General features: G+C 39.4%; 1 protein-coding gene across 14 annotated transcripts in view; it reads left to right on the top strand.

The window, feature by feature from the left end:
• The window catches only part of CHD2 (chromodomain helicase DNA binding protein 2), a 144,311-nt gene that overhangs the window by 13,373 nt on the left and 104,581 nt on the right, over window positions 1-26,357 (top strand). For 8 of the 14 annotated variants that reach the window (XM_054451835.2, XM_054451833.2, XM_054451839.2 and 5 more), the window contains 2 exons: window positions 879-3,973; window positions 4,316-8,181. In XM_054451835.2, coding sequence (XP_054307810.1) covers window positions 8,081-8,181 — 101 coding nt within the window. In that variant the 5' untranslated portion in view covers window positions 879-3,973; window positions 4,316-8,080. Of the gene's footprint in view, window positions 1-878; window positions 3,974-4,315; window positions 8,182-20,916; window positions 24,771-25,873; window positions 25,892-26,357 lie in introns of those variants that run through there. The other 6 variants (XM_054451838.2, XM_063652991.1, XM_054451840.2 and 3 more) reach the window with 5 other exon arrangements.

The raw sequence follows: 26,357 nt of genomic DNA on the forward strand, positions 1-26,357 counted from the left end.
GCTGGAAAATTTATAGAGAAGACCAGGGTTTAAATCTTGTTTTTTCAAATTATGTTTGGTCATGATGAATCTGAATCATTTATTTAATGGTAAAATCATCTGACTTCTCACTTCTCCCTTCAGTTAAAATTATTTAAGTAATGGATTTATTTTTCCATGAGAGACGTTTGGTATTTTGGTAATGAAAGTTGCATATAATTAGTTGCATATAATTTGAAAACAGCATTTTATGGCAAATCTATCAAGCCAGGCAGATACTTTGCATTTTTGATCTTTTTTTTTTTTTTTTTTTGGTGGCTACATCTTTTCTGTATTCTCAGATATGTAGTTAAAGATGGTGTCACCTATAGTGGCCATTTTTGTTATCTAAACAAAACCAACATCTGTTGGATTGGAAAACTATGCTATGATCGACTGCTTTATGTGTGTATGTTTTTTTTTTTTTAAATCCCTTAAGATTCTTTTCTATAATTAGTTTTCTTTGAAGAAGCTTGGAAAGTTTTCTGCATTGAGATTTAGAATCCACAGTGTTTCTGTAATTTAGCTTTCCAGGAATTTTGAATTTTAATTTTTGTTTTTACTTTTTATGTACACAGTATAATGATGTTAGTGTTAAATATTAAAAATCTGACTCTTCACTGGGACTTTTTTATAGATACAAATGTATCTGTGGTAGTACAAGGACTTTGTTACTTTGGCGTGCAGTCTTATGAAGGAGTTGTGTGTGTGTTTTGCATACAACTTTACAATTTCATAGTTGAAAGCTGTTACAAAATTAAAGTTTTGTGTATGGTAGGATATCTTCAAGGTGGGTGGATGTTTTCTGTTTAAAAGATAAGATTCCAACAGCATTTTTTTCTTTTAATTTTTTCATCAAGCACCCAGTCAGCTTGAAGAGTTTCAAATGGACCCTACCACTGAGAAATCAAGATGGCAGTCTACTATGGGGAATTGAGGAAAATGGATTAATACAAGAGTCCTGTGATAATATACAACCAAGACAGGGTTCTTTTAACATGGATTCCATGCAGTGAATGAAGACATAGGTTTCTTACCCAACACAAATGGACAGTGGATTTGACTTTCTAAAGACTTTTTTTTGTGGACATTTTGACATTTGGAGAAGAAAGATGGCACACTAACCCAGATAATAGTTTTTATGCCTGGAATTTTTTGCAGTTTGATTTGTATGCGTATGACCTCTTGAAATGTTAACTTTTAATAAAATTTGTAACACTTAAAAATTTCTCAGTTTGGGTTTTATTTTAAGTGGAAGTTTAATTAAATGTTTAGTTTTATTTTAGTAATACTTTGGCCTTTGTAGTTGCCGAGTGGTAAAGTGTACTGAATATGAATAAAGCTGGTAAATTGGAAATGGTGTAATCGAAAACATTTTACTTGGTTTATGAAGATTTACGTTTTTCACAAAGTTGTGCTCTTAGATGGTCATTTGGTTTAAATACTGTTTTGTTTGTGCTTTCATGAAACATCTTTCAAAACAACTCAATGGGTAATAATAGAATCTGATTTTAATCTGCCACAAGATTTTAATGAACTTGAAACAAACTGCTTGTTGCTCCAAAATTCAGGATGAGTGATACACATATACGTCTGAATTATTTTGTGTTGACTAAAATGGTTTCTTAAGCTTTTTAATACTATAAATCCATCTTGCTATAGAATATTCATCTGAATATTTAAATTGATGTCTCCTATTGTCTTACTATTAGAGGAAGACGTGTTGGATTTATGGGTTTAGGGTCCTTGGAGTATTCACAATTTTTTAAATTCGAAATTATGTGTGTAATCCATTTTATATAACTTTGAAGTAGGATTAATATCTTGTATTGTCTTTATTTTGTACAGTTGGGAATTTAGAATAAATGAATTGCACCCTGCCATAGATTACTTATGTTTGATTTTTAAATGCCAGGTTTTCATTTATTACTAATCAACTGATAACAGTTTTGGTAACTATTACAAAGGTGTGGTAGGCATTATTTTGGTAGACAAAATGAGTTCTTGATTCTGTTTTCCCATTTTACATGAGAAGAATAAATAGTTCAGGTTAAATTGTTTTGTGTTAATCATACTGTTTGTGATTCATGTCAAATACTGCAGCATACACATCCATGGTTAATACACGTGCACCATTTGTTATTGACTAATGTGAGGTGGTTGGTCTTTGTTAAATTCAAAAGTGGAATTTTGGATTTTGATCTTGGTACAAAATTTATCTTTGTGTGTAGAGTATGGAATTGAAACAGTTTGGATTATGGATTTTACCTAGATTGGACATTGTTGCTTTTGTTTGGTGTAAATCTAAAGTGGATTTCTTCAGTGAGGGAGGGACATGGTTCTGGCAGATTATGTTGCAGAAGGAAAGTTGATTGGATTTTTTTGGGTGTGTGAATATGCTTGTCTGAATGGAGGGCTTGGTAGATACTGTTTTTGGAGTTAGTAATTTGTTTCTGTGGATCTCATGGTTTTGATATTTAGGAGAATTTGCTTTGTGACATTACTTTGATTCAAATTTGCAATCACGTATGTCCTATTGTTAATAACATTGTTGAAATGGGTGTATACTTATTTTGATTTGAAATATAAGGGAAGTGTTGGGATATGTGTTTTCTGTTGGATTTGGACGTGGAGTTTCTTGGGTTACTGATTTAAAGGTGATCGTGTTTGGACCATACTCTTGAATTTTTGCCTGAATCAGTGTGGGAAGTAAATATATTGTGATTATGGGAAGTTTCTTTGGGGGGAGGAGTGTAATATTTTCAAGGTTATATAATGGGTTAAAGAATTTTGTGAAAGAACAAAGAAAAATGGATATTCTTGAATGAAAATTGGTTCCATTAACTTTTGCTCCAATGCAACTCGAACACTAGGGAGGCGCTCTTGAGTTGTAAAAATTACCCCTTTCTTCCAGTTGAGATGGAAAATTCCCCCTTAAATTTTGTCTTTAGATTATTTTTAGGCATCATAAAGAAGGAAAAACTTGAATTTAGTTTATGAAATTAAGGTTTTACTTTTATTTAGCAATCATTTCACCCATTGGGGGATTAATTTTTTAAAAGATTAGTACTTAGCTGAGCTTTAGATTCTCTAAGAATTATCCCTTTTTCAAAATGGCTTGATAAAACACCACTTCCTGTCCAGGGAGGAAGTTATTTTAGCTCAAGGACTGAAATATTTAGCAGATCTTTAGACAAAAGGAACAAATTACATTTCTCTCTGGCTTAAAAAGGGTGCTTGAGCCAGAGGGGGTTAAGAAGCCCTCCCCCCTCCCCCTGTTGGGGTGGTCTGGAGGGGCAGGGAGGTGTGGGGGTGGGGGTCCTTAGGCTCCCTGGGATGGAGGATCTCTCTCTCTCTTTTTTTTTTTTTTGGTGGAGATGAAGGGGTGGGTCTATGGTACATCACCTGAGTTGTGGGGTAAATGTAGAGAGTGTCAATCAAAGGCAGAGCTCTCAGAGCTGGGAAGGAGGCTCTAGATGGCGGCTGTGCCTTAGAGAGAGCGCGCTCTGCTCCCTGCCTTTGCCTCACTTTACGCAACTTTCCCTAACTTTCGGGCAGCCTCAGGGGGCCCCCGTAGCCCCCTGCCTTTCCTAGGGACTTACTGGGGTCGATTCGAACCTTTTTTTGGGAGAAAAGCAGCTTTTAGGAGCTTTCTTTTCGTGCCTTGTTGGAAAGAAGCAGCCGTACTGAGAGCCCAGGTCGTTGTTTTTTCCAGCTTAGAAGCCATGGCGCACCTCCATTTTTGTGCGCTCTCCTAATGAGGTTTTTTTTCTTTCGGACCTGTTTTAGTATTAATTATTGCTTTATTTTTTTGACCAGTTAACATATTTGAGGGTTATTTTATTTATTTTTCGTTTTTTAACGGAGGATTTTGCCTTTATTTTTAATTATTTGGGATCTGATATTTTTCTACTAGTAGATAGGACTCTTGGTTTGGACATACTACATGGATCAGGTAAGTTCACGATCATTGGTGATGATTTTAAAGATTTATTTGTTAAAGTTTGCCTTGTTTTCTGTAAATACGAGAAATTCTTGGATGACGCAATAAGATACAGAGATTGTTATTTGTATCTAGTGTGCTACTTTGAGAAAGTTTCCTTATTGATAGTGATGCTTCCACTGTTCGGTTTATCCTGTTGTTTTTTCTTTTAAGGAAAAAATAGAAATATTTAGTTTTTTGGTGCTTACCGTTGTTGTGTTATAACAATATCGTTAACATCGTCAGGACTTTGTTCCTGATAATAAAAAGCATCGATAGAAGCCGGGACCTTACCTTTCTTTCAACTTTTGACAGTAAATACCTGGGCACAGGACTTCAAAGCAAACACAGATTCCCCCTCCCCCTTAATATTTAAGAATTAAAAGATGATGAGAAATAAGGACAAAAGCCAAGAGGAGGACAGTTCGCTACACAGCAATGCATCGAGGTATGAGCTATCAACTTTCTTCCTTTTTGTCTTTTTTTTGGGGGGAGAAACCTCAGCTTACAATTGTTTACCTTGACAGACATGGATTGCTGTCTGTTTTATTGTGTTTTTCTAATTTGGATTCGTTTTTTAAAGCATGACCTTGAGATTGCTAATATGCCACACCCTAATTTTTTGGTAGCAATTTATGAAAGTTGAGTTGTGACTTAAGGCCTCTTACAGCAGTCAAAAGGTAAGGTACCTTTATTCAAAGGGGCCTTTCCTGTAATGTACAGTTTTTCTGTCAGTAAATTTCAGTTTTTAGGTTTTTGTACTGCAGAAAAATGACCTTGTCGGTTTAGCCATTGCTGCATTGCACCATTTTACATACAAGGCAAATTTTTTCTTTGAAGAATCCAGGATATCTAAACTTGTAACTGAGGGCCATAGAGAAGCCTTGTAGTAGTAAATTATAGTAAATAGACATATCAGAAAGTTATATGAATGAAAAAATGTACATTTAAAAACAAAATCACTTAAAGGACTCTTTGACTGATGCCTCTCAGTTTATATTTTTATGTGACTTTATATTTCTTTTGATACACTTGACATTTTAGGAAATTTTGATGTGATTTATCAAAACCTTTACTTGATGGTTAGAGTACCTGCATTTATGAAATCATATCTGTAATAACAGAAATCCTGGAATACTCTTAATATACTTCTATTTTGTGTTTGTTACTGTGATCATATTTACAGTTGTATATTTTACATTTAAATTATTTTAAGGTTTGCATTTGTATGCTTAAGACATTGATTTCTCGTTGGTAGATGTATTTTATCCTCACAATTTAGATGTAGCTGCTTTAAATTTATTGATGTATTTCGACAGAGTCGTCTGGAATGCTTTATCTTCTGAAGCTTAAAAATGTACTGTTTGTGCAAATCATGATCTGTTTCACATTCCTTGGAGTACCTTGTTAGTGATGAAGTAATAAAGCCTCTAAGATGTTTTTTGTTGTATGACTTCTGTATATCAATTTTAAAAAGTACATATGAATGCATTTTTGATGTGTTCTTTATGCATTTTCATATTATAAATTTTAAATCATGCAGTTTAACAAGGATGTGATTCATTATGTGGTTTTCCTTCCCAATTTTATTTTTACTTTTCTAATTTTTATAAATATTACACTTTTCTATTAGGCTAGTGAATTTGAAAGTTTTGAACATGATGTGTTACTAATATGCTGAATTCTATTTATTTTATTTGACTAAAAGCATATTGAGCTGAATTCTATTTATTTTATTTGACTAAAAGCATATTGAGCCTTGCTTTAGAAAATAAGTTAACAAATTTTTTTGCATTGAGTTTGTCACCCAGTTTGTAGTGCTGTCTTAATTGAATTGCCCATGTAAATTACTAGATTAAATTGAGGACAGAAAAGTTTTTTACTCATCCTAAGCTGTTTTTTTCTGGAAAGTAATGACAATTTGAAGAAATGAGAACCTCCAGATATATTTGGCAAATTATTAAAGATTCAGCACTAAAATTGTTGCTCCCTTGAGTGTATCATTTGCATAGGTCTCACATGGGTTTTGGCTTTCTTATGCAAGGTTTGTGGTTAACATCATTGATCAGACTATGCTTTCTAATTTTAAAAAATTAAGCAGTGTTGGTATTCTTTCAGTATTTTTACTCTCACCTGGAAAACTACCTGGAAGTTGTCAGGCATTTGCCTACTGGTAGTGGAGGTTACATCTGTACATGAAGCATGTACTGACTGTACTTTTAAATTCATTTGTCAAGTATACTTTGAATCATATACCTGATGGATGTCCAAAAATATTTGACTCTTTGAAAAGAAGGTAGTTACTTTTAAATTAGTTACCCTAAATTTCATACCTTAATACATGTACATAATTATGACATCACTTCCTTTTAAAATTGTGCAGCTGTAGAATGTTACTGGTGTTTTAATGTGGTAGATTAATATTACTTCTAGTGAGTTGAACTGTCCCTGTAATTAGTACTTGGTTCCTTCTGCCATCAGAGTTTTTATTGCCCACAGTATAGTGTTCAGGGAATACCACGAAAATCACCTTTGCAGCCTGAGCACAGAAGAGGAAATGAGTTTGCAGGTCAAGTAAACTTTGGTCTGAGAATTACTTCAGGATCTGGAAGGAATGAGTGCAAGTTTAGGTAAATCTGGTAATATCCAGTTTTTGGAAATAGAGCAGTAGTTAATAGTGGTTATTTAAGTTTGTATTTTAATTTGAAGTTAATGCTAAAGTCTGTTATACTTTATCACGATTTTTGAAAATTAAAAACTTTAAAAAACGCGATTTTAAAAACATTTGATATTTGTAAAATTTCTAAGTATTTAAAACAAAGTTTTAATGATGGACATAAGAGAAGTATACTATACTTTTTATCTGAATAATTTGCAGCTTGGGGATAACTTTTAAGTAACATCAAAGAATGAAAACGGGACTGTGTGCACACAAAGAGTTCAGTGTGTTCTCTAGGGCACCACGTTAGCAATTTATCTTAAGAGAATTGAACGAGTTTACTAAATTTATCTCCAAATCGTCTGCCTTTGAGCCAGATTTATTTTTATAATCTGAGGTGCGGGTAAATCCTACAATTTTCAGGGGCACTTTACCAGTTATTCTAAAAGGCTGGGGATGATTAGAAATGGCATAATGCAGTTACTTGTGTACTAGAACAGGCAGTTTAACTGGCAGCCATTTTATGACGCTGATAATACATTTAAAAACGGGATTTTGGAGAAGACTGAATTTAAACTAATTGAAATCTGAAATACCAAAGCCTATTTCCTTCCCTCTCTCTGCTCTTCTGGGGAGCTCTGGTGCCGAAATAAAAGGCAGCTCGATAGTTAGGGCACGCAGCAGCTCTTTGAGCCCCTGGCATCTTGGTGCAGGTCCAGCTCAGTCACAAAATGGCTGTTCCTTTGTGCCGCAGCGCTGACAGACATACTGCATTGCACTGTGTACTCGCCAAACAGCAGGAAGTTGCCGTGCCGAGTTCAAAGGCCGGCCGGCGCCGGCGCGGGGTGCTGATTGGCTGTGCGCGCGCCTGGTAACAGCAGGGTCAACGGCGGCGCCTTCTGCAGCCCCGCCCCGTGACGTCAGACGGCTCCCCGCGGGGGCGGGGAGAGAACGCAGTGACGTCTGGCCGCGTGCGCATGTCTGGCGCTTTCTCCTCCTCCTACCCAGGGAGCCGCACGCCGAGGGGAAAAGGAAGGGAACTCTAGTTGGGACTTTCCGGTGGGCGGCTTCGTTCCTGGACGCGTTTGCTCCTGGCGGTCTTGTCCGCCCTTTCCTGTAGCGGTCCGCACCCTGTAGTGTGTGTTCTTTTGCCCATTTCCGGGAATGATTTATCCTCTTTGAGAAGCGGCTGCTTTTGGAGAAAAAGTACAGGCACTATTTGGAAATCTTAAAATAGAAAATTTGCCCAGTTTTACATTTTCCCTTTTCATACCTTAGCGTCCCTTCTCCCCGCCCCCGTGCAGTGTGAAGAGATGAGTGGGTTTAATTTTGTTACAATTGACCAAAACGTTTGAGTGTCAGAGGCGGATACTTTTATTTTAGTGAAAACCTCTTGACGGGTGTTAACAGCTGTTTAATACATGGCTCATAAACAAAGGGAAGATTATTTGAACTTGTCCCCATGCGTTTTTACTTGGTACCGTACATTTTCTCAGTTGGCATTTGATGGAGAAAAACTCAGGTCAGTATGTGTTAAGTACTATATGTTTAAGATTCACAGTGGGATAGTTTAGTAGAGAATAGAAAATTTCACGTTTAATAACATTAAAAAGTGGCAGAATACAGCGTTAGGCAACCATTGCTATGTAAGTAAATGTCAGAAAACTACTCTTTTAAGTGTTAATAGCACTTGCTAATGCAGGGTGACTGACAGCTTGGCTGATAGTGGGGTCACTTGGCCAAATCTTCGGAATTATCTTCCCTAGGCCTCCATTTCGGGAATTCTGAGTCCCGGTAAACGGTTGGGTTTATGCTCGCTGGTTTGCCTTGTTTGGAAACCTTTACAAGGATTTCTGGTTAAAACTTCATCGTTCAGCAACGATGTCTTAATAATTAAATTACACATACTGAATTTAAGCAAGCAAGAAATTCAGTGGATTTATCTACTGTGGACAAAGTTTTTTTCCTGCCCGACTAGAGTTTTTTAGCAGTTGAAAGGAGTAGGCTGTCCTGTAGTTAGCCATAGTTCAGAGTTATTTTAGTAAAGTGTGTTACTTCAAAGGAGATGTTGACCCTTCAGTGCAGGTGACATTTGCTTGGGCGTATATCAAGTTTCTGAATACAGTCTGTGAAAGTTAAAATTCACTACGATAGTGAGTTTTGTAGGTTCTCATAATCTAGGTTCTTTGGGAAGAATTATTTGGATAGTTTATGAAAACTAGCTGAAATTGCTTTTTCTGTTACAGAGAAGTGTTCATCAAAGAATTTGCACCTGATTTTAAAATTATATGCTCAAATGTATATTGCGTATAAAATACTAAACATCTTCAGAGAATTAAGTACTTATAGAACTTGATGAACATTTAACTGTAGCTTCCAACTTAAAGTATACCTGCCACAAGAACGAAGGTAATAATCTCACCTCCCTTTTTGCGTAGAGACTGAATTCTAATTAGTTGTGTTAATATTTTCGTATTTGCTGAATACCTTTCAATTCCTAAAACTGGGGTCAAAGTAGTCAACCTTGCAGTTAATTATTTTTTTAAGAGGATATGAACTATTCTGTTAAGATATTTTAGCCTAAATACCATTATGAGTTAAAATGCATACCGTGATACCACAATTTACCTATTAACTGTTGACAATCGTGGAGCCAATTAAGTTTTTTAAAGAACCAGTGTTCTTAGGTGTGTTTGTTGAGCATTCTATTTTTTTTCCCTTTGATGTGGAGAATAGCATCAAGTAGCAAGAAAAGAGTGTTGATCGATTTCTCTCTCTCTATCTCTCTGTATCCTTGCCTTTTAAAATATGCACTTTCCGACTAGAATTTGGCCGTTAGGGAGTTAGTATCTTTGTAAAGATTAAGTCAGCAGAGGAAGGTGGGCGAATAATATTTTCGATAAGGACTTTTGGTTGTGACAGTTGTAGCAAGTTATTGCTTGAGGAGTGAATCTGGAAGTTTATTTGAATTTTAACTAAAACGCACAGATTTTATCATTAGTTTACTCTCCCTTACCCCCAAATAAAACAACTGACAGTTATGAGAGACCTCCTGAGACCACCTGGTATTTCCAGACTCCTATCATTTTTCCCATAAAATTTGATACACTAAGTTTGTTTCTGGCATAAAAATTGAGTGACTGCTCTGTGGCAGCCATTAAATTTTTTCTTGCTATGAGCCATCTTTTTTTTTTTTCTTTAAAAAGATCCTTTAGTTTTTAGCTTCTTCTTGGTAACCTTAGAACTTTGCTTCCTTGAAGAACTTGGCTTTCTTGAATTGGTGTCACTTGAACAAAGAAACTAAAAAAAAAATTCCTCTAAGAGTATTTTGTATACAGGTGAAAATAACTTTGTGGCTTGGTTACACTGGGTGTGTCACAGCTGAGTAACTCCCTCCTGCGCTTCAGCTTGACTAAGCATTGAGTTCACATATATACCTTTGCAAAGTTGCCAATCACAACTTGTTTTGGAACTTTAGGGTTATCAGTATAAAGCCTGAGTAACAAAACTTGACTCAGTCATCCAATGTCCAGGCTGGATTGTATTTTTATTTTGTAATCAGTAATTCAGCACCATGCTGGAACACATTACTCACATTTGTCTTATGACCCTTTTCTGTAATCAATGGAATCTTTAATTGATAAAGCAAGTCTAGGGGGAGAGACCTTTCTAAAGAGAAGCTCCTATATACTGAATATATTTGAGCCCTGATTATGAAGTGAAGGACAAGGCTTTTCTTTTTGAAATAAATGATGGAGGACATAGATATGTGGTAGCCATTCATGCTACATGATTTAGCATTTTATTGTTAATATGTTTGGTTATGGGTCTCCCTTTTTGGTATTTCAACATGTTCTGGATTGGATATCATACTGAAAAGTATTTCAGTTCTCATTACTGAGTCCCTGTAGTTTGGGGAAAATGTGATCACTGATCTTGAAGGAGAGAATGTTTCAGAAGCATCCGGCTATGGCAGCATTGTAGAGATAGTCTTGATTTTATACTTTGAATTTAATTCTGATGAGTCATTTTGTCACTTGTGTATGCTTAACTGTTACCTCTGTGCCTGGCAAGAGCTAGGTACAAGTTCAACTTTTACTTTAGTCCTGAAAATTTTTTGTTCCCAGTTTAGGCGAGTGAAGAAGCACTTATGATTGGACTTGTAATTTTCTCATTTTAAAAATGTGGATAATGGTCATCTTCATTGGGTCATGAAGATTAAATAATATAGTGCCCATAAAATGCTTAGCAAAGAGCCCATCACATTAAAAGTGCTCAATAAATGTCAGCTTTTAGTAAAGTGATTTTATTCTTACTGTTTGTTTCATCTTACTTTCTTGCGCCCCTCCTTCCTGCATGTCCTAAGTTCCTCTTGAAGAGCTAGGTTGGCCCTGAGGAACTCGCTGGTTGTCTTGGCCTACCAGGAGAGTTTGTTTAGGCCAGTTACAGGAGAGATTTGTGAGAATGATTTTAGGAGGCAAGTCCCCATTTAGTCAGCTTGGGTGCGTTTTACAGTTCATCCTCTCTTAGAATTTTTTTTTTTTTTTTTTTTTTTTTTTGAGAAGAGCCAGCCTTTTGAGAGAGCATATGACTCTTCCTGGACTACAACAGCTTCTTGTGTGAATCACAGCCCTGCTTTTGCCAGTTAGTCTGAGTAGGTAACTGCCCACCCCCACCCCCCCAAGCTGATAATTATTGCCCTGGTTTATCCTCTTGTCTCATTTCCCCTCTCAAGCTGTTACAGAATGAATACTGAATACTATGGTGCAGTGCTCCATGGATATAAATGTAACAGCAGTAATATTTACAACCAATGTCTAATTGGCTGTATCCTGCTTTCAGTGTTCAGTCTAAACCATAGGACTATATATTTGTCTTACCATAATGCCGAACATGCAAGTCTGCTTAAACTATAGTCTTAAGATTTGTGTGTTTTGGGTTTCCTCTACTTCCTCTATTTCCTGTCCTTTTTGGGTTATAGGTCAGATGGGTTCTACTTTTTATTCCCATTTCAGACTATGGAGAGCTTCTAAAAATACCAGTGTCCAGCCCTGCCCCTAGGATCTAGTTAATTTTTAAAAGCTCTCCGTGTTTCAAATTTGCATGTGTTTTTGTATGTTTGCAGTATCTCCATGTGTTTTCAGATCTTCTGATGGAGCACTTCGTGTACTTACATTCTTTTCTAATAACCCTTGATTTTTCCATTGCCTGTCCCATTTTTAAATTCCCTTTTTAGTCTTCATAGCTGCTTGAGTTAGGACCTCTGGAAGCAAAAGTGGGGTAGGATGCTGACGGGGAATTGTAGGCTTGATGGAAGAGGATGTTTCTATATCAAAAGTCATGGCAGATCCAGTTCTAGGCATACCTTTAAAATGTATACACAGGCTGGGCATGGTAGCTCACTCCTGTAATCTCAGCAGTTTGGGAGGCCGAGGCAGGCGGATCACTTGAGGTAGGGAGTTCGAGAACAACCTGGCCAACATGATGAATCCCTGTCTCTACTAAAAATACAAAAATTAGCTGGACATGATGGTGGGTGCCTGTAGTCCCAGCTACTCGGGAGGCTGAGACCGGAGAATCTCCTGAAGCTGGGAGGCGGAGGTTGCAGTTTGACGAAATCACACACCACTGCACTCCAGCCTGGGACACAGGGTGACCAAAAAAAAAAGAAAAGAAAAAAGATAAAAAATGTATGTGCAGGTGGGCTTTCTCACCTCAAGATTCTGAATTCCTTCTAAGTGTTTTCTAGTTGCTTTAAGCTCTTGTGGTCGTCTCTTCCTTAGTGTACTCTCCTTACATCCTTTGGAAGTTTAGATTCTAGAATTATTTACTTGGAATGCAGTTACATTCCATTCTAAACTTCCTTTCCCTTGGGTTTATAAAAACATTGGTGGGTTGTGAATTGTGACCAACAGTGAAAAAATACAAAAGAATATGATAATAAACTCCAGGGTGTATCCCATTTGTATGGGTTGTTTCTAAGTCTAGCAGTGCCTGCTTGCTGGTAATCTTTCACTTTGGATTTTTTGTTGTTGTTGGGACAGAGTCTCACTCTGTTGTGCTGGGATTACAGGTGTGAACCACCATGCCCAGCCTCGTGGTGGCATTATAAATGCCTGAGGCTGGATAATTTGTTATTGTGGGGAGCTGTCTCATACACAGTGCAGTGCTGCAATCCCAGTCTCAGGTGGGATTTTCCCACCTCCGCCTCACAAGGAGCTGGGACCACAGGTGTGTACCACCCCACCTGTCTAATTTTTGTAGAGATGGGTTTGGACCATGTTGCTCAGGCTGGTCTCTAATTCTTGGGCTCACCTAGACCTCTCAAAGTGCTGGGATTACAGATGTGAGCCACTGTACCTGGCCTTCACTTTGGATTTTATCAGGAAGGAAAATTGTACATGGTGAACATTTTGTAGAAAAATACCAAAGTAGATTTATATTTATTGAGTGCTTACTCTGGGTAAGGGACTGTTTTAAGGGTTTTACGTGTGTGTGTGTGTGTGTGTGTGTATGTATATATGTATATATATACATATATATATTTTTTTCTTTTGAAATAGGGTTTCACTCCCATCTCTCACACTGGAGTGCAGTGGTACAATCTCGGTTCACTGCAGCCTCCACCCTCCAGGCTCAACCAGTTCTGCCTTAGCCTCCTTAGTAGCTGGGACTTACAGGCACATGCCACTGCACTTGGCTAATTTTTGTATTTTTTGTAGAGATGGGATTTCGCCATGTTTCCCAGGCTGGTGTTGAACTGGGAATGAGCCGCCACGCCTGGCTATATGTATATTTTATTTAATACGAAAGTCAGTATAGCAAAAATGTTAGTAACCCTCCTAAAGTTAACCAACTCACTAAATGAACGATTACATAGTCCTCTTCCTTTAAAGGCCAGTGGGTGACCTTAGGTCCTGTTGATCTTACTTATTTTTTTGAGACGGAATCTCACTCTGTTGCCTAGGTTGGAGTGCAGTGGCGCCGTCTCAGCTCACTGCAACCTCCGCCTCCCAGGTTCAAGTGATTGTTCTGCCTCAGCCTCCCGAGTGGTTGGGATCACAGGCGTTTGCCACCACACACCCAGCTACTTTTTACTATTTTTAGTAGAGATGGGATTTCACCATGTCAGTCAGGCTGGTCTCAGACTCCTGACCTCAAATGATCTTCCCACCTCTGCCTCCCAAAGTGCTTCGATTACAGGGGTGAGCCACTGCGCCTGGTCCCTGCTGAGCATTTACTACCCATGCTGTTCTGTTCCTTCAGTTCCGTTGTGTGCTTACCAAGGATTAGTAGATACATCTTGAATTTGTTTATGCTGGTTGTACAGTCATGTGTTGCTTAACAATGGAGATACATTCTGAGAAGTATGTCGTTAGGTGATCTTGTAGTTGTGTGAACATCTCACTTACCCAAACCTAGGTATAGCCTACTGCACACTTATACTATAGCCTGTTGCTCCTAGGCCACAACTGTATATTGCATGTTACAGTACTGAATGCTGTAGGTGATTATAATACAATGGTAAATACTTGTGTATCTAAACAGAAAAGGTACAGTTAAAATACAGTATTACAGTCTTACGGGATCACTGTTGTCTATGATACCAGTCATTGACCTAAACTTCCTTATGTGGTGCATGATACTTGTAACTTTGCATTTTAATTAAATAGCAAGTCAGAAGGTGAAATGATTGTGAGAGATTGTTTCAGTGAAAGCTAAGTTGAATGCTTTAGGAAGACTAAATAATAGCTAGCTGTATAGTACCTCCGAAGAATCTAGAGCTTGTTCTGATTGCTTTGTCTGTGTTAGTTTGTGTGGTTCTCACCACTCCTGAGGTACGTATGCTTATCCCTATTTGCTAGATGGGAAAATCGAGTCCAGGAGAGTCAATGGTAGAATTGGGATTCAAACAGTGGCAGTTTGACTCCAGGATTGATTAAGCATCTTGTGAAAAGTTGCTGTCAAATTAATGGGTAACAGAAAACTTAGCCGTGTGCAGTGGCTGATGCTTGTAATCCCAGCACTTGGGGAGGCTGAGGCTGGCAGATCACTTGAGGCCAGGAGTTCGAGACCAGCCTGGCCAACATGGTGAAACCCTGTGTCACTAAAAATACAAAAATTAGCTGGATGTGGTGGTGCACTCCTGTAATCCCGGCTACTAGGGAGGCTGAGGCAGAGACGCTTGAACCTGGGAGGCAGAAATTGCAGCGAGCTCAGATCGCACCACTCCAGTCTAGCCTGGGCAACAGAGTGAGACTGTGTCCCCCCAACCCCCGCCCAAGAAAAAATCAACATCAACAAAAAAAGAGGAAACTAATGTATATGAGACTGGGGAAAATAGTAAAAGTCTTGCATAATTGTGTAGTTTGCTTCTTTTTAAACACTTTGCATTTTTAAAGAAGCAGACTCAAAATCACAGTGCACTGTGGGTGTGACTGATGCCAGACACACATTCTGCTGTTCAAAAGGCCATGACTCTACATCAAAAGATTCTAGTTAAAATGTTGTCCTGAAGTGATGCTCATGGGGATAGTATAAGAAACAAATGTGCAAAGATGGGTAGATGGGAGGTACTGGAGGCCTCAGAACTTGACGTTTGTGCAGTTTGTCCTCCATTGCCACACATGAACTTTGGATTTGGTCACAAGTTTTGAAGATTTGTGCTTTGCTTCAAGTTTGTTTTTTTTTTTTTGTTTGAAGCTTAGTTCCCAGACAGGTTTTGCATGAGAATCACTTGGAGAACTTTAAAAGCCAAGCTCCCTGTCTGATTGGATTTAGGAGCCATGTAGTAGGTTTGAGGAATTGTCCAAAGCTCTGGGTGGGTCTGTGGCATAGCTAGGCTTGAGACCTGTTGTGTTTATTTGCCGTCTGGGGGAATAGTTCTTTTTTTTTTTTTTCTTTTTTTGAGAAAGCAGGCACTTTTATATATTGTTGGTAGAAGAATACATTGGTGCACACTCTGTAAGGCATAGCTAGGCTTGAGACCTGTTGTGTTTATTTGCCGTCTGGGGGAATAGTTCTTGAGTGTGTTGTGTGTTGACAATCTTGAGATGGAGTCGCGCTCTGTCGCCTGGGCTGGAGTGCGGTGGCGCAATCTCGGCTTAGTGCAACCTCTGCCTCCTGGGTTCAAGTGATTCTCCTGCCTCAGCCTCCCAAGTAGCTGGGATTACAGGTGTGCGCCACCATGCCCGGTTAATTTTTGTATTTTTGTTTTGTTTTGTTTTGAGACGGAGTCTCGCTCTGTTGCCTAGGCTAGAGTGCAATGGCGTGATCTTGGCTCACTGCAGCCTCCACCTCCTGAGTTCAAGTGATTCTTCTGCCTCAGCCTTCCGAGTAGCTGGGACCACAGGTGCCCGCCACCACGCCTGGCTAATTTTTTGTATTTTTAGTAGAGACGGGGTTTCACTATGTTGGCCAGGCTGGTCTCGAACTCCTGACCTCGTGATCCGCCAACCTTGTGATCTGCCCGCCTCGGCCTCCCAAAGTGCTGGGATTACAGGCGTGAGCCACCGCGCCAGGCCCCGACAAACTAAAATGGTTAGTGTGTCTTCCATTTAGATGCAGGTTGACATTCAAATAGAGGCAATGTATGACTGGTAAATTGTAATTTCAAAGGAAAGCAGTAATGGATCAAACTCTTGAACTGTTCTCTTTCCCTTGCTTAAAAAAAAGTCTGTTCCCTCTGAATCTAGCTTTATATAGACGTTTAAATCCTTAGGTTTACTTGCTAAAAATCACCTGGGGTGCTTGTTCAACATATTCCCAGGCTTCTTGCTTGAAAGTTAAAAAATTCAGCAATTCTAGGGTTGTGTCCAAGAATCTGTATGTTGAACAGCAACCTCAGTTGATTCTTGTACTGAGGCAAGTTTGGGAATAAGGTCAGTGTGGGACAGGGTTTCGATCTTTTCTGTTCTGTTCTGCTGCTTTTTAGCTGTAGAATCTTGGGCAGGAGTGTCTGAGCCTGTTTCTTCATCTTTTAAAATAGAGTAAGGGTAGTACTTGTCTCTTAGGGAAGGAAGTTCAAATTAAATAAAATGATACTTCTAGGCAGTGGTCTTTAACTAGTGGCAGGTTTGTCCCCTTCCATTACCCTGGACATTTTTGCTTGTCACTCTGGGGGTGGGGGTGTTACTGGCCTCTAGTGGGTAGAGGCCAGAGATGCTACCAAACATCCAAGAGTGTGTATGAGACAGCTCCCCACAATAACAAATTATCCAGCCTCAGGCATCTATAATGCCACCACTAGGCTGGGCACGGTGGTTCACACCTGTAATCCCAGCACTTTGGGAGGCTGAGGTGGGATCCCTTGAGCCAGGAGTTCGCGACCAGCTTGGGCAATTTAGGGAGATGCCATTTCTACAAAAAATGTAAAAATTAGCCGGGTGTGGCAGTATGCACCTATAGTCCCAGCTATTTGGAAGGCTGAGGTGGGAGGATTGCTTGAGTCCAAGAGGTTGCGGCTGCAGTGAGCTGTGATCACATTACGTGCACTCCATCCTGGGCAACTGAGCAAGACCCTGTCTCCAAAAAAAACAAAAACCCTGTGATTGAGAAACCGTGCTTGCCATGGTGAATGTTGGTTGTTAGTAATAAAGTTGAGGCCCTTTGCAGTTTCTTCTCTGGCCTGATGCAGAGACCCCTCTTACTCCCATGATGTTATGGGCATATGTTTCACATTTATTATTGGGATTGGTAATCAGATCTTTTAATCTCCTTTGAAATTTAGGAGTTGCTGAAAGCACCATATATTTTATAAAAGTCTAAAGTTTATAACCTAAACATTAGCTAACTAAAGGCAAGACTCACCGGGCTGAAAGGAACTCTTGGCCAAATTGGTCCATCTGTCCATAGGGCTTTGATGAGTGTAAATACATTGCCTGAGGTGGTTAAGTATTCTTTTGTTAATGAATTCTGGGGAGAACTCCCCTTGTAACTGCTTTTCACAGCTTGGTTATTTACAAAGACTTTTGTTTTTACCTAAATAGAAAGCTTCTTTTGTCTTTTGTGTATTAGCACATTGCCAGATCCTGATTAGGTAGGTATCTGTGAAGTGCCTTAACTAATTTGTACCTTAACCAGGCTTCTTGCTAGAATACATGTTTCTCTAATGTATACCTGGGTGCTAATAGTTTGGTGCTATGGAAACTACTCATATTTGGTTATTGGGGAGCAGAAGTAGTATGCATGACGAGGCTAAGGTGATGCCTGCCTGGCTTCAGCTGTGAATTTTAGAAATACACTGATCCTTACTGCTGGATTTCTTAATCTGGGAGGTACTGATGGAATTTAGCCTTTTTATCCCTTGAAATTATAAGCAGCATTTTGTGTGTACTTTTTCTTATACATGTACCTTTTTCTGCTGTCAAAAGACAAAATTTCAACAAATTGAGTATAAAGATCTAATTGGATTTTATTATTGATTAACAAATTAGATAGCACCCCATTTATAAAAAAACAGGTGCCCATTGGGCATGGTGGAATAATCGGTTTTTATAAGGTTGAGCAGGAACAGGGAAACAACATAGTACAAAAATGTGGGTTAACATCAGGTTACTTGAAGTTATTTTCCTTATAAGGGTTAAAGCAGAGGGAACTTCCTTATGCCAGCTCACACTGTCTGTTTGGGGATTTGGGTATCTTCTTTCCTGAAGGTAAGGTAAACAATTTAGAAGTTTAACATGAGTGACTCTATTTTGGTTTGGTCTGTTAGGGTCTAGGAGCTCCGTCCAAATTAGTGGCCTTCCATAGATTCTATTTAACACTGGAAGGAGGGTCCATAGTGTTGCATGTGTTAGGGTGACTGCTGAGAGCACTGCTGAATCCTGGGGAGGGCCTGCACCTTAGAACTGATCAGTTCTACAATGTTAGAAACAGACCTCTTTTCTCAGAAATTAAGAATTCAGAAAAGTTCAAAGGATACAATTAAAGTTTTTTTTTTTTTTTTTGAGACAGAATCTCGCTCTGTTGCCCAGGCTGGAGTGCAGTGGTGCGATCTCAGCTCACTGCAAGCTCCGCCTCCCGGGTTCACGCCATTCTGCTGCCTCAGCCTCCCGAGTAGCTGGGATTACAGACGTGTGTCACCACGCCCGGCTAATTTTTTGTATTTTTAGTAGAGACAGGGTTTCACCGTGTTAGCCAGGATGGTCTCCATCTGACCTTGTGATCTGCCTGCCTCAGCCTCACAAAGTGTTGGGATTACAGGCGTGAGCCACCACGCCCAGCCTACTAAAGTTTTAAAATAAAAAAGTTAGACATAGCTAGGGTCACTTTTATGATTTTGGCATATAAAGAGTTGGCACTTACAAAATGTACATGGTTATGTAAAAATGTTTTGTGTTTTAAAAATTTAATAGTTTTGAAATTTTCTTTTTGATATTGTGAAAGGAAAATAAATCTCGGGGACCTCCAAATTACTAAGCCAAAGGGAAAAGTCAAGCTGGGAACTGTGTCAGGCAAACCTGCCTCCCATTTTTTTCTTAAATAAGATAGCTAGAAAAATAAAAATGCTACACACCTCCCTAACAATTTGCCCACAAGGAAATTCCTTGTGGACAAAGAACTCAAAGCCATCCCCTCTATTCACCTAAGACAAATGCATATCTGATTGCTTCCTCTGCCCTGTTGTTTTGCCAAGCCAGACTGAGGCATAAATGACTATGCCTCTACTCTCTTCTCACATGGAACTTGTGTATTCAGTGAAAGGCTAATCAAGAGACTTAAAAGAATGCAACTGTTTGTCTATTATCTACCTATGACCTGGAAGCCCCCTCCCCTGCTTCCAGTTGTCTGGCCTTTCCAGGCCAAACCAGTGTGCATCTTACACATATTGATGTCTCATGTCTCCCTAAAATGTGTAAAAACCAAGCTGTGCCCCATCACCCTGGGCACATACCATCAGGACCTCCTGAGGATGTGTCACGGGCACGTCCTTAACCTTGGCAAAATAAACTTTCTAAATTGATTGAGCTTCTGTCTCAGATACTTTTGGGCTCACAGTATTTACAGACCTAATTCAGCCCTAATCTAGCTGCTGCATTTAGTTGCATAGTGTGAATATTTCACATTTTACTTTTACATTTTCATAAATGGGTATATGGATTATTTAGGTTTTTTTATGAACAGAGCTCTGAATATTTATTTGCCTTGTCCTATACAAGTTTGATAATTTGTCTACGTTACATGCCCACAAATTGATTTGCAGGATTCATACACTTTTTTATTTTTTTGAGTCGGAGTCCCACCCTGTTGCTCAGGCTGGAGTGCAATGGTGCAACCTCAGTTCACTGCAACCTCCACCTCCCACGTTCAAGCGATTCTCCTACCTTGGCCTCCCGAGTAACTGGGACTACAGGCGCGTGCCACCACGCCCAGCTAATTTTTGTATTTTTAGTAGGGACGGGGTTTCACCACGTGGTCCAGGATTGTCTCAGTCTTCTGACCTCGTAATCTGACTGCCTCGGCCTCCCAAATTGCTGGGATTACAGGCATGAGCCGCTGCGCCTGGCTGATTCATATACATTTTGAGGGTTACTGGCTATTCTTACAATTATTTAATACTAAGAGACTTTAATTTCTGCAAAGCAGATGAGTGCAAAATAACCAGTTATAATGTTTCCCAAATTAACAGAGGTTTAGTTATTTTTAAAAATGAGTTTATTGGCCATTTCAGTTTCTTCTCTGTAATTGCGTATCCATTTTCTTTGTGCGGTTTTTGGTTGGATTTTTGATATGTAATTCTTCATATGTTGTGTATCTATATGCTTTGTTATGTGTACCTTGAAATTTTGTTTCCCAGTCCGTCTGGGAAACAAGTTACTTGTCTTTTAACCTTGTTTATAGTAGTAACTTATTCTGAAGAAGCACAGGACTTGAACCAAAGGTGGCGAATTTAAAGAACTACATCCAGTATTCTTTACCAATAAGAAATGTGTGGCCAGGCGCAGTGGCTCATGCCTGTAATCCTAGCACTTGTGGGAGGCCAAGGCGGGCAGATTACCAGAGGTCCGGAGTTAAAGACCAGCCTGGCCAACATGGTGAAACCCTGTCTCTACTAAAAATACAAAACAATTAGCCAGGTGCAGTGGGGCGCACCTGTAATTCCAGCTACTCTGGAGACTGAGGCAGGAGAATCGCTTGAATCCTGGAGGCGGAGGTTGCGGTGAGCCGAGATCACACCACTGCACTCCAGCCTGGGCTACAGAGTGAGACTTGGTCTCAAAAAACAAACAAGCAAAAAAAAAAGTGTGACTAGTCAGTCTTCTTTGCTTTTCCATCTTAAGACACATAGAAGTGACTGAGAAGGAATAGTTACACAATAACTTTGGTTTCATAATCAGTTCAACTGAAGAATGTACGTGAATAAGGGCAGTGATACCTAACGCTGATAGTTGATAGTGTGGATTGGATAATTCAGACTGTGGGGTGACATCTTACACACGCACAGACACACACACACTCTTGGGCTTTTGTCTTTTTTATAGGTAAGGATTTGAATTTTGGCATATGCCTGACACATAAGTGCTCCATAAATATTAGCTATTGTATCACTGGTAGGAAGTTAGCCTGGAAGTAAGTTTTATGGAATTCCAGTGTAGATTGCTTTGTGATTGTTTTGCCAGATTTTGCTTTCACTCACAAATACACTAAGGTCTGCCAACCAGTTCGGCCATTTTGTAAGTTAGGAAAATAAACACTAAAGTGAAATGGCGGCTCTTGGGCGGGGCTCCCACAGGCTGGCTCCTTTTAAGTGGAATGTTGCTGTGCTGCCCTCTTGTGGCCATTTGGGAAACGGCGATTAAAAATGGAACAGTAACTGTTAATGGCACTTCGTTTCAAAGTCCAGTTGCAAGAAGGTTAATCACTCCATTTTTACCTACTTCAGAAAACATTTTGAAGAGATACCAAATCCTTTTGATCCACAAGCAAAAGGAAGTGGTAAACCTTTTTCTCAATCAGCATTTATTTTTGATTGGAATCTGAATTCCCAGTTTTGATTTGTTCTTTTATCTGTGTATTGTGTTTTCCTTTTAATTATTTGTTAAGTAAAAAATTATAAAAGTTGTTTGCAATTTAGATGTTGAATAATTTTCAGATAGTTGTTTTTCATGAAGATTCTATATATATGTTGGATAGTCATTCCTGAAAATCCAGTGTTTAATTGCCCTGTAACTAGTAAGCCATTGGTAGTCAGCTAATTTTATTACTTTGTTATTTAGGTGAAGGCTTAAAGGACTCCACTCACTAACTCAGTTTGACCCTTTCTATTAGTCTTGTGGGCTTCTGCCTCCTCTACTAAACCAGCACTAAAGCTACAGCTTAGTACTAATAGTATTTACTATTATAATTATTAGGTATTAATGGCAATTCTACATAGTCTCTTAGGAAATGTCGTTTTTTTAAGGGAATAATTTGAATATATATGTATATATACATATGTACACTATATATACACACATATATACACATATACATATATATACACACACACACATATATACGTATATATATATATATTTTTTTTTGAGGCAGAGTTTTGCTCTTGATGCCTGGGCTGGAGTGCAGTGGTGTGATCTCGGCTCGCTGAAACCTCTACCTCCTGAGTTCAAGCGATTCTCCTGTCTCAGCCTCCAAAGTAGCTGGGATTACAGGTGCATGCCACCATACCTGGCTAATTGTTTTTTTAGTAGAGGCTGGGTTTCACCATGTTGGCCAGGCTGGTCTTCAACTCCCGACCTCAGGTGTTCCACCCGCCTTGGCCTCCGAAAGTGCTGGGATTACAGGCTTGACCCACCATGCTCGGCCCATAATTACACTTTTTTTCTTTCCCTTTTTTTTTTTTTGAGACGGAGTCTGGCTGTGTCGCCCAGGCTGGAGTGCAGTGGCGCGATCTCATTTTCCATTTCCAGTTTATTTAGTGATTATTCCTCTTATGAGAAGTATGAAAATTAAGTAATGACTTTGTTGAGGTTTTTTTTTTTTCTTCTTTAAGCAGTTCCCCTCATTAGTATTTGTATTCAGTCTTACATCTGATTCTGGTTCCAAAAACAATTTAAAAACACTTTTTTTTTTGGAGACGGAGTCTTGCTTTGTTGCCCAGGCTGGAGTGCAGTGGCACGATTGTGGCTCACTGCAACCTCTGCCTCCTGGGTTCAAGGGATTCTCCTGCCTCAGCCTCCCGAGTAGCTGGGACTACAGGCACACTACCATGCCCAGCTAATTTTTTGTATTTGTAGTAGAGATGGGGTTTCACCGTGTTAGCCAGGATGGTCTCCCATCTCCTGACCTCATGATCTTCTCATCTCAGCCTCCCAAAGTGCTGGGATTACAGGCGTGAGCCACCGCACCTGGCCTAAAAACACTTTTTTAAAACACTCATTCAAATCTTTGCTTGTTTTGTGTAGGGTGGGGTGTACTTGCAGCCCTTGGTTTGGATTTGGCTCTTATGATTAGACTTATTTTAGACAATTAACTAGTTTAGACATTAAAAATACTTAAGGTATATAATGAAGTGCTGTGAATTCACTATTAAGGTTCACTACTAAGTTTCAGTCATAAAATGTCACTAGTATCATTCCCTGAGAGCATCTGCCTCCCTCAACCCCTAAAGGTAAATATAGTTATGAACTTGGTGTTAATCTTTTCTTGGGTTTGATTTTCATTGTTGTTATTTTTGAAATTACACAAGTAATCCATGGAACTCACAAGTATACTTCAAATAACCCATCCGTAACAGAGTAAACCAGTGTTAGCAATGTGGTGATTAAAATGCATTGGTACACATAGATAATATGCTGACAGAAAAACGGCTTTTTTTTTCCCCAGAAGGTATTGTTGTATGCATTGTTACATTTCTAGGAATCACTCTCCTACACAAACTGAAAAACATAGCTGCACAAGAAGATATGTAGAAAGATATTTATGGTTACAGTCAACAGTTTCAAAATACAAATACTCTACTCAGAAATATGGAAAGTGTATCAAAGATATTTGTAACTTACTGATTAAGTGAAAAATCTGAAAATAACCTAAATGTACCATTAATAGGGGAATGTTATATAAAATGTAGTCAATTTACAGTATAAACCAGTTCAAAGGGAATGAGATGGGCATCCATATAGACATATCCTGATGCGGGCATTGGCTTTCCATTACATCCTATCTGCAGTGCTTCCCACTTTTTAGCACAGAACACTGTAAACATTTCTAGTTGGGCTGTTCTAGTTATCTTCAGTAAACTAATGCTGCCTTTTGTGGGTCTTTAGTTGGTAACGATTTTCAGTCTTTTTGTTGCTGTTGGAGTTTTTTGTTCCCTAGTATTGTATAGACCTGTTGTCTGTGACAGTTTTATTGGTGGTGATTGCCAAAACATGATTCTATTCTTAAACTTTTGTCTGGAGTTAAACATTATAGTAGTTGAAAAACTAAATATGTTATTTCAAAGGGGAGGCAAATTGCACATTCTAGCAAATGAATGTGCAATTGAATCCTTCTCTAATATACCAGGCACAAAGAACATCAAAGGAGATACGCTTAGTTTGCAAGTTTATTGGGGAGGTTGACAAGCGGCCAGATTACTTTATAGTATGGGACGAGTGGAGGCAAGGTAGTGTAGATGTTCACAGCTGCCGGAGCTTTGGAGTGAGTCTTTCTAGGTCAGCATGTGTGTCATTGCTAAAAGCGTAGAGAGCCAGCAGGGCATGGTAGTTGAAGCTCAGACTTGAGATGCGGCTGCCTGTTTTCCATCTCGGTGGTGGTAACTGCTATGACATATGTCAGTATTGTGGAAGTATCTGATAGGTATTGAGCTTAGGATAGGAGACCAAAGGATGTTCTGGGAGAAGGTGATACCTAAGGCCACAAAATTCGAGAGGTATTTAATTTGCTGTGTCCGCAGTGGGTGCAGGAGCTAGAGGGGAGCAATGCTAGGTCTGGAGTCTGGAGCAGTGGGGGTGAGGGAAGAAATGATTAAGTAATGTGCCTTGAGAAATGATCAGAGGCCAGGTTTTGTAGGGCATGCTGAAATTGGATGTTATCAGTGACCAGAAGACCCGGATGCCTGGGAGGTGAACAAGCCTTCAGCTGCCTTTGCTATGGGAATACAGTTTCCAGGTACTGCCTTGCCTAACATCCCTTTCAAGTAGACTGCCCTTTCTATTACATAAATCCCTTCCTTACTTACGAGGAAATTCTGGAGCTGTCTCTGTACCTGTCTGTCCATGAACAAATAGTGGAGGCAAAACTAATAAATTCCAGCTAGTGTCATGGGTTGTGGGTAACGACTCACTGATGGGTGTTAGCTGGGGAGAATTTTGTGTTAGAAGGGGAATCAGCTTGGATGTGATATGCTCAGATTTCCTGTTTGGGTAGGGCTTTGGCATTTATAGGGCATTGCTTTCATAGCTGGCATTAGATGTTCTCATGACACTACTGGTAGATGTCACATAGGTTGACACAGGTTAAAAGATGACACAGGCCTGAGGTGAGCTAGGACTGAAATGGAAGCTGCAATGCCAGAGCCTACACCTTTTAAGTGTTCCTATCACTATCCAGCTCTCCTCTTTCTTTTTTCTTTCCTGATGACAACCTGCCTGGTCACAGGTATAAAATAAATGACTCAGATGCTTTAGTCACCTGGACTAGTCAGCTTGGACTGTGCAAAGGGGTAAGGAGTCAGTAATTGTAATGAGGTCTTGAAACTGTTGAGTCACTTGTTACAAGGAAGCCTGTTTTGGGACCTTGTGTAACAGGGATAAGAGTTAATAATGTTTTCTGTGTCTCTAATCTTTTGGCCCCCTATGGTAAAATAGAAAGAAATGAGCTTTAGATCCACACTTGGATTGGAATCCTGGCCCCCTCACCCTCTTCCTCAATTTCTAGTTTTGTCCATTGGCCAAGTTACATAAAAGAGGTTTTTTTCGTCCTTCATATGGTGATAATAATGCCTAATAGTATTGTTCTTGGGAATAAGCGAAATAATACATATAAAGTACTTAGCCTAGTGTCTGATATCTATTAGGTGATCAGGAAGTTACATGGTTTTTCTCATCTTTCCCCCCTTCCCAGTGTTGAGAACCTCCCCCGGACCCCTGCTCTCCCATTTTTTCTCGTTGCTTCCTCATGGTAACTGAAAGGCCTCCGTATTGTAATGTGCTGTGAATCGCATGGTGTTATTTGCGTCAGTCCCAGTTTGCAGTGTACTGCCCTGTGCACCTCTAGAAGATGCAGTGATGGTAAATATAGAGCTTCCCTTTACCCTTTCAGGTTTTGTGCCACGTGTCTTATCTCCTGGCTTCTGAACTCAGGGACTTTTCTGTTAATGTTACTGTAGGTTCTGGGTTTTTCCTTGCCCCCCTCAGAGCAAAGGTGGGTAGTTCTCAAGCAAAAGAGTAGAGTGAACAGTCCACCTGTTGCTGTAGAGTCCATCCATTTGAGGTCTTTTTGCTTCAGAGTATCTTCCCTTCTACCAGCATGCCCCTCAGTTGGTTTTTCACCATTAGAGGAAGATGAGGATATTGTTTTCTCTGTGCTTGAGATTGATAAGCTATCACCCCTCAGTCTCTCTGGTTTCTGTTTTGTTCCTTTAGATGACATCTACCTACTTAGATTGTTGCTCCCTACGGGATGTTTGGAATGAAGAAGGGAAGGGAGATGTGTGGAGGCCAATAGCAGTCTTTATTGGGTTGGGTGTTCTCATTA

This window comes from Pongo pygmaeus, chromosome 16 (genome assembly GCF_028885625.2).
Source record: "Pongo pygmaeus isolate AG05252 chromosome 16, NHGRI_mPonPyg2-v2.0_pri, whole genome shotgun sequence".
In the NCBI taxonomy this organism is placed as follows: Eukaryota; Metazoa; Chordata; class Mammalia; order Primates; family Hominidae; genus Pongo; species Pongo pygmaeus.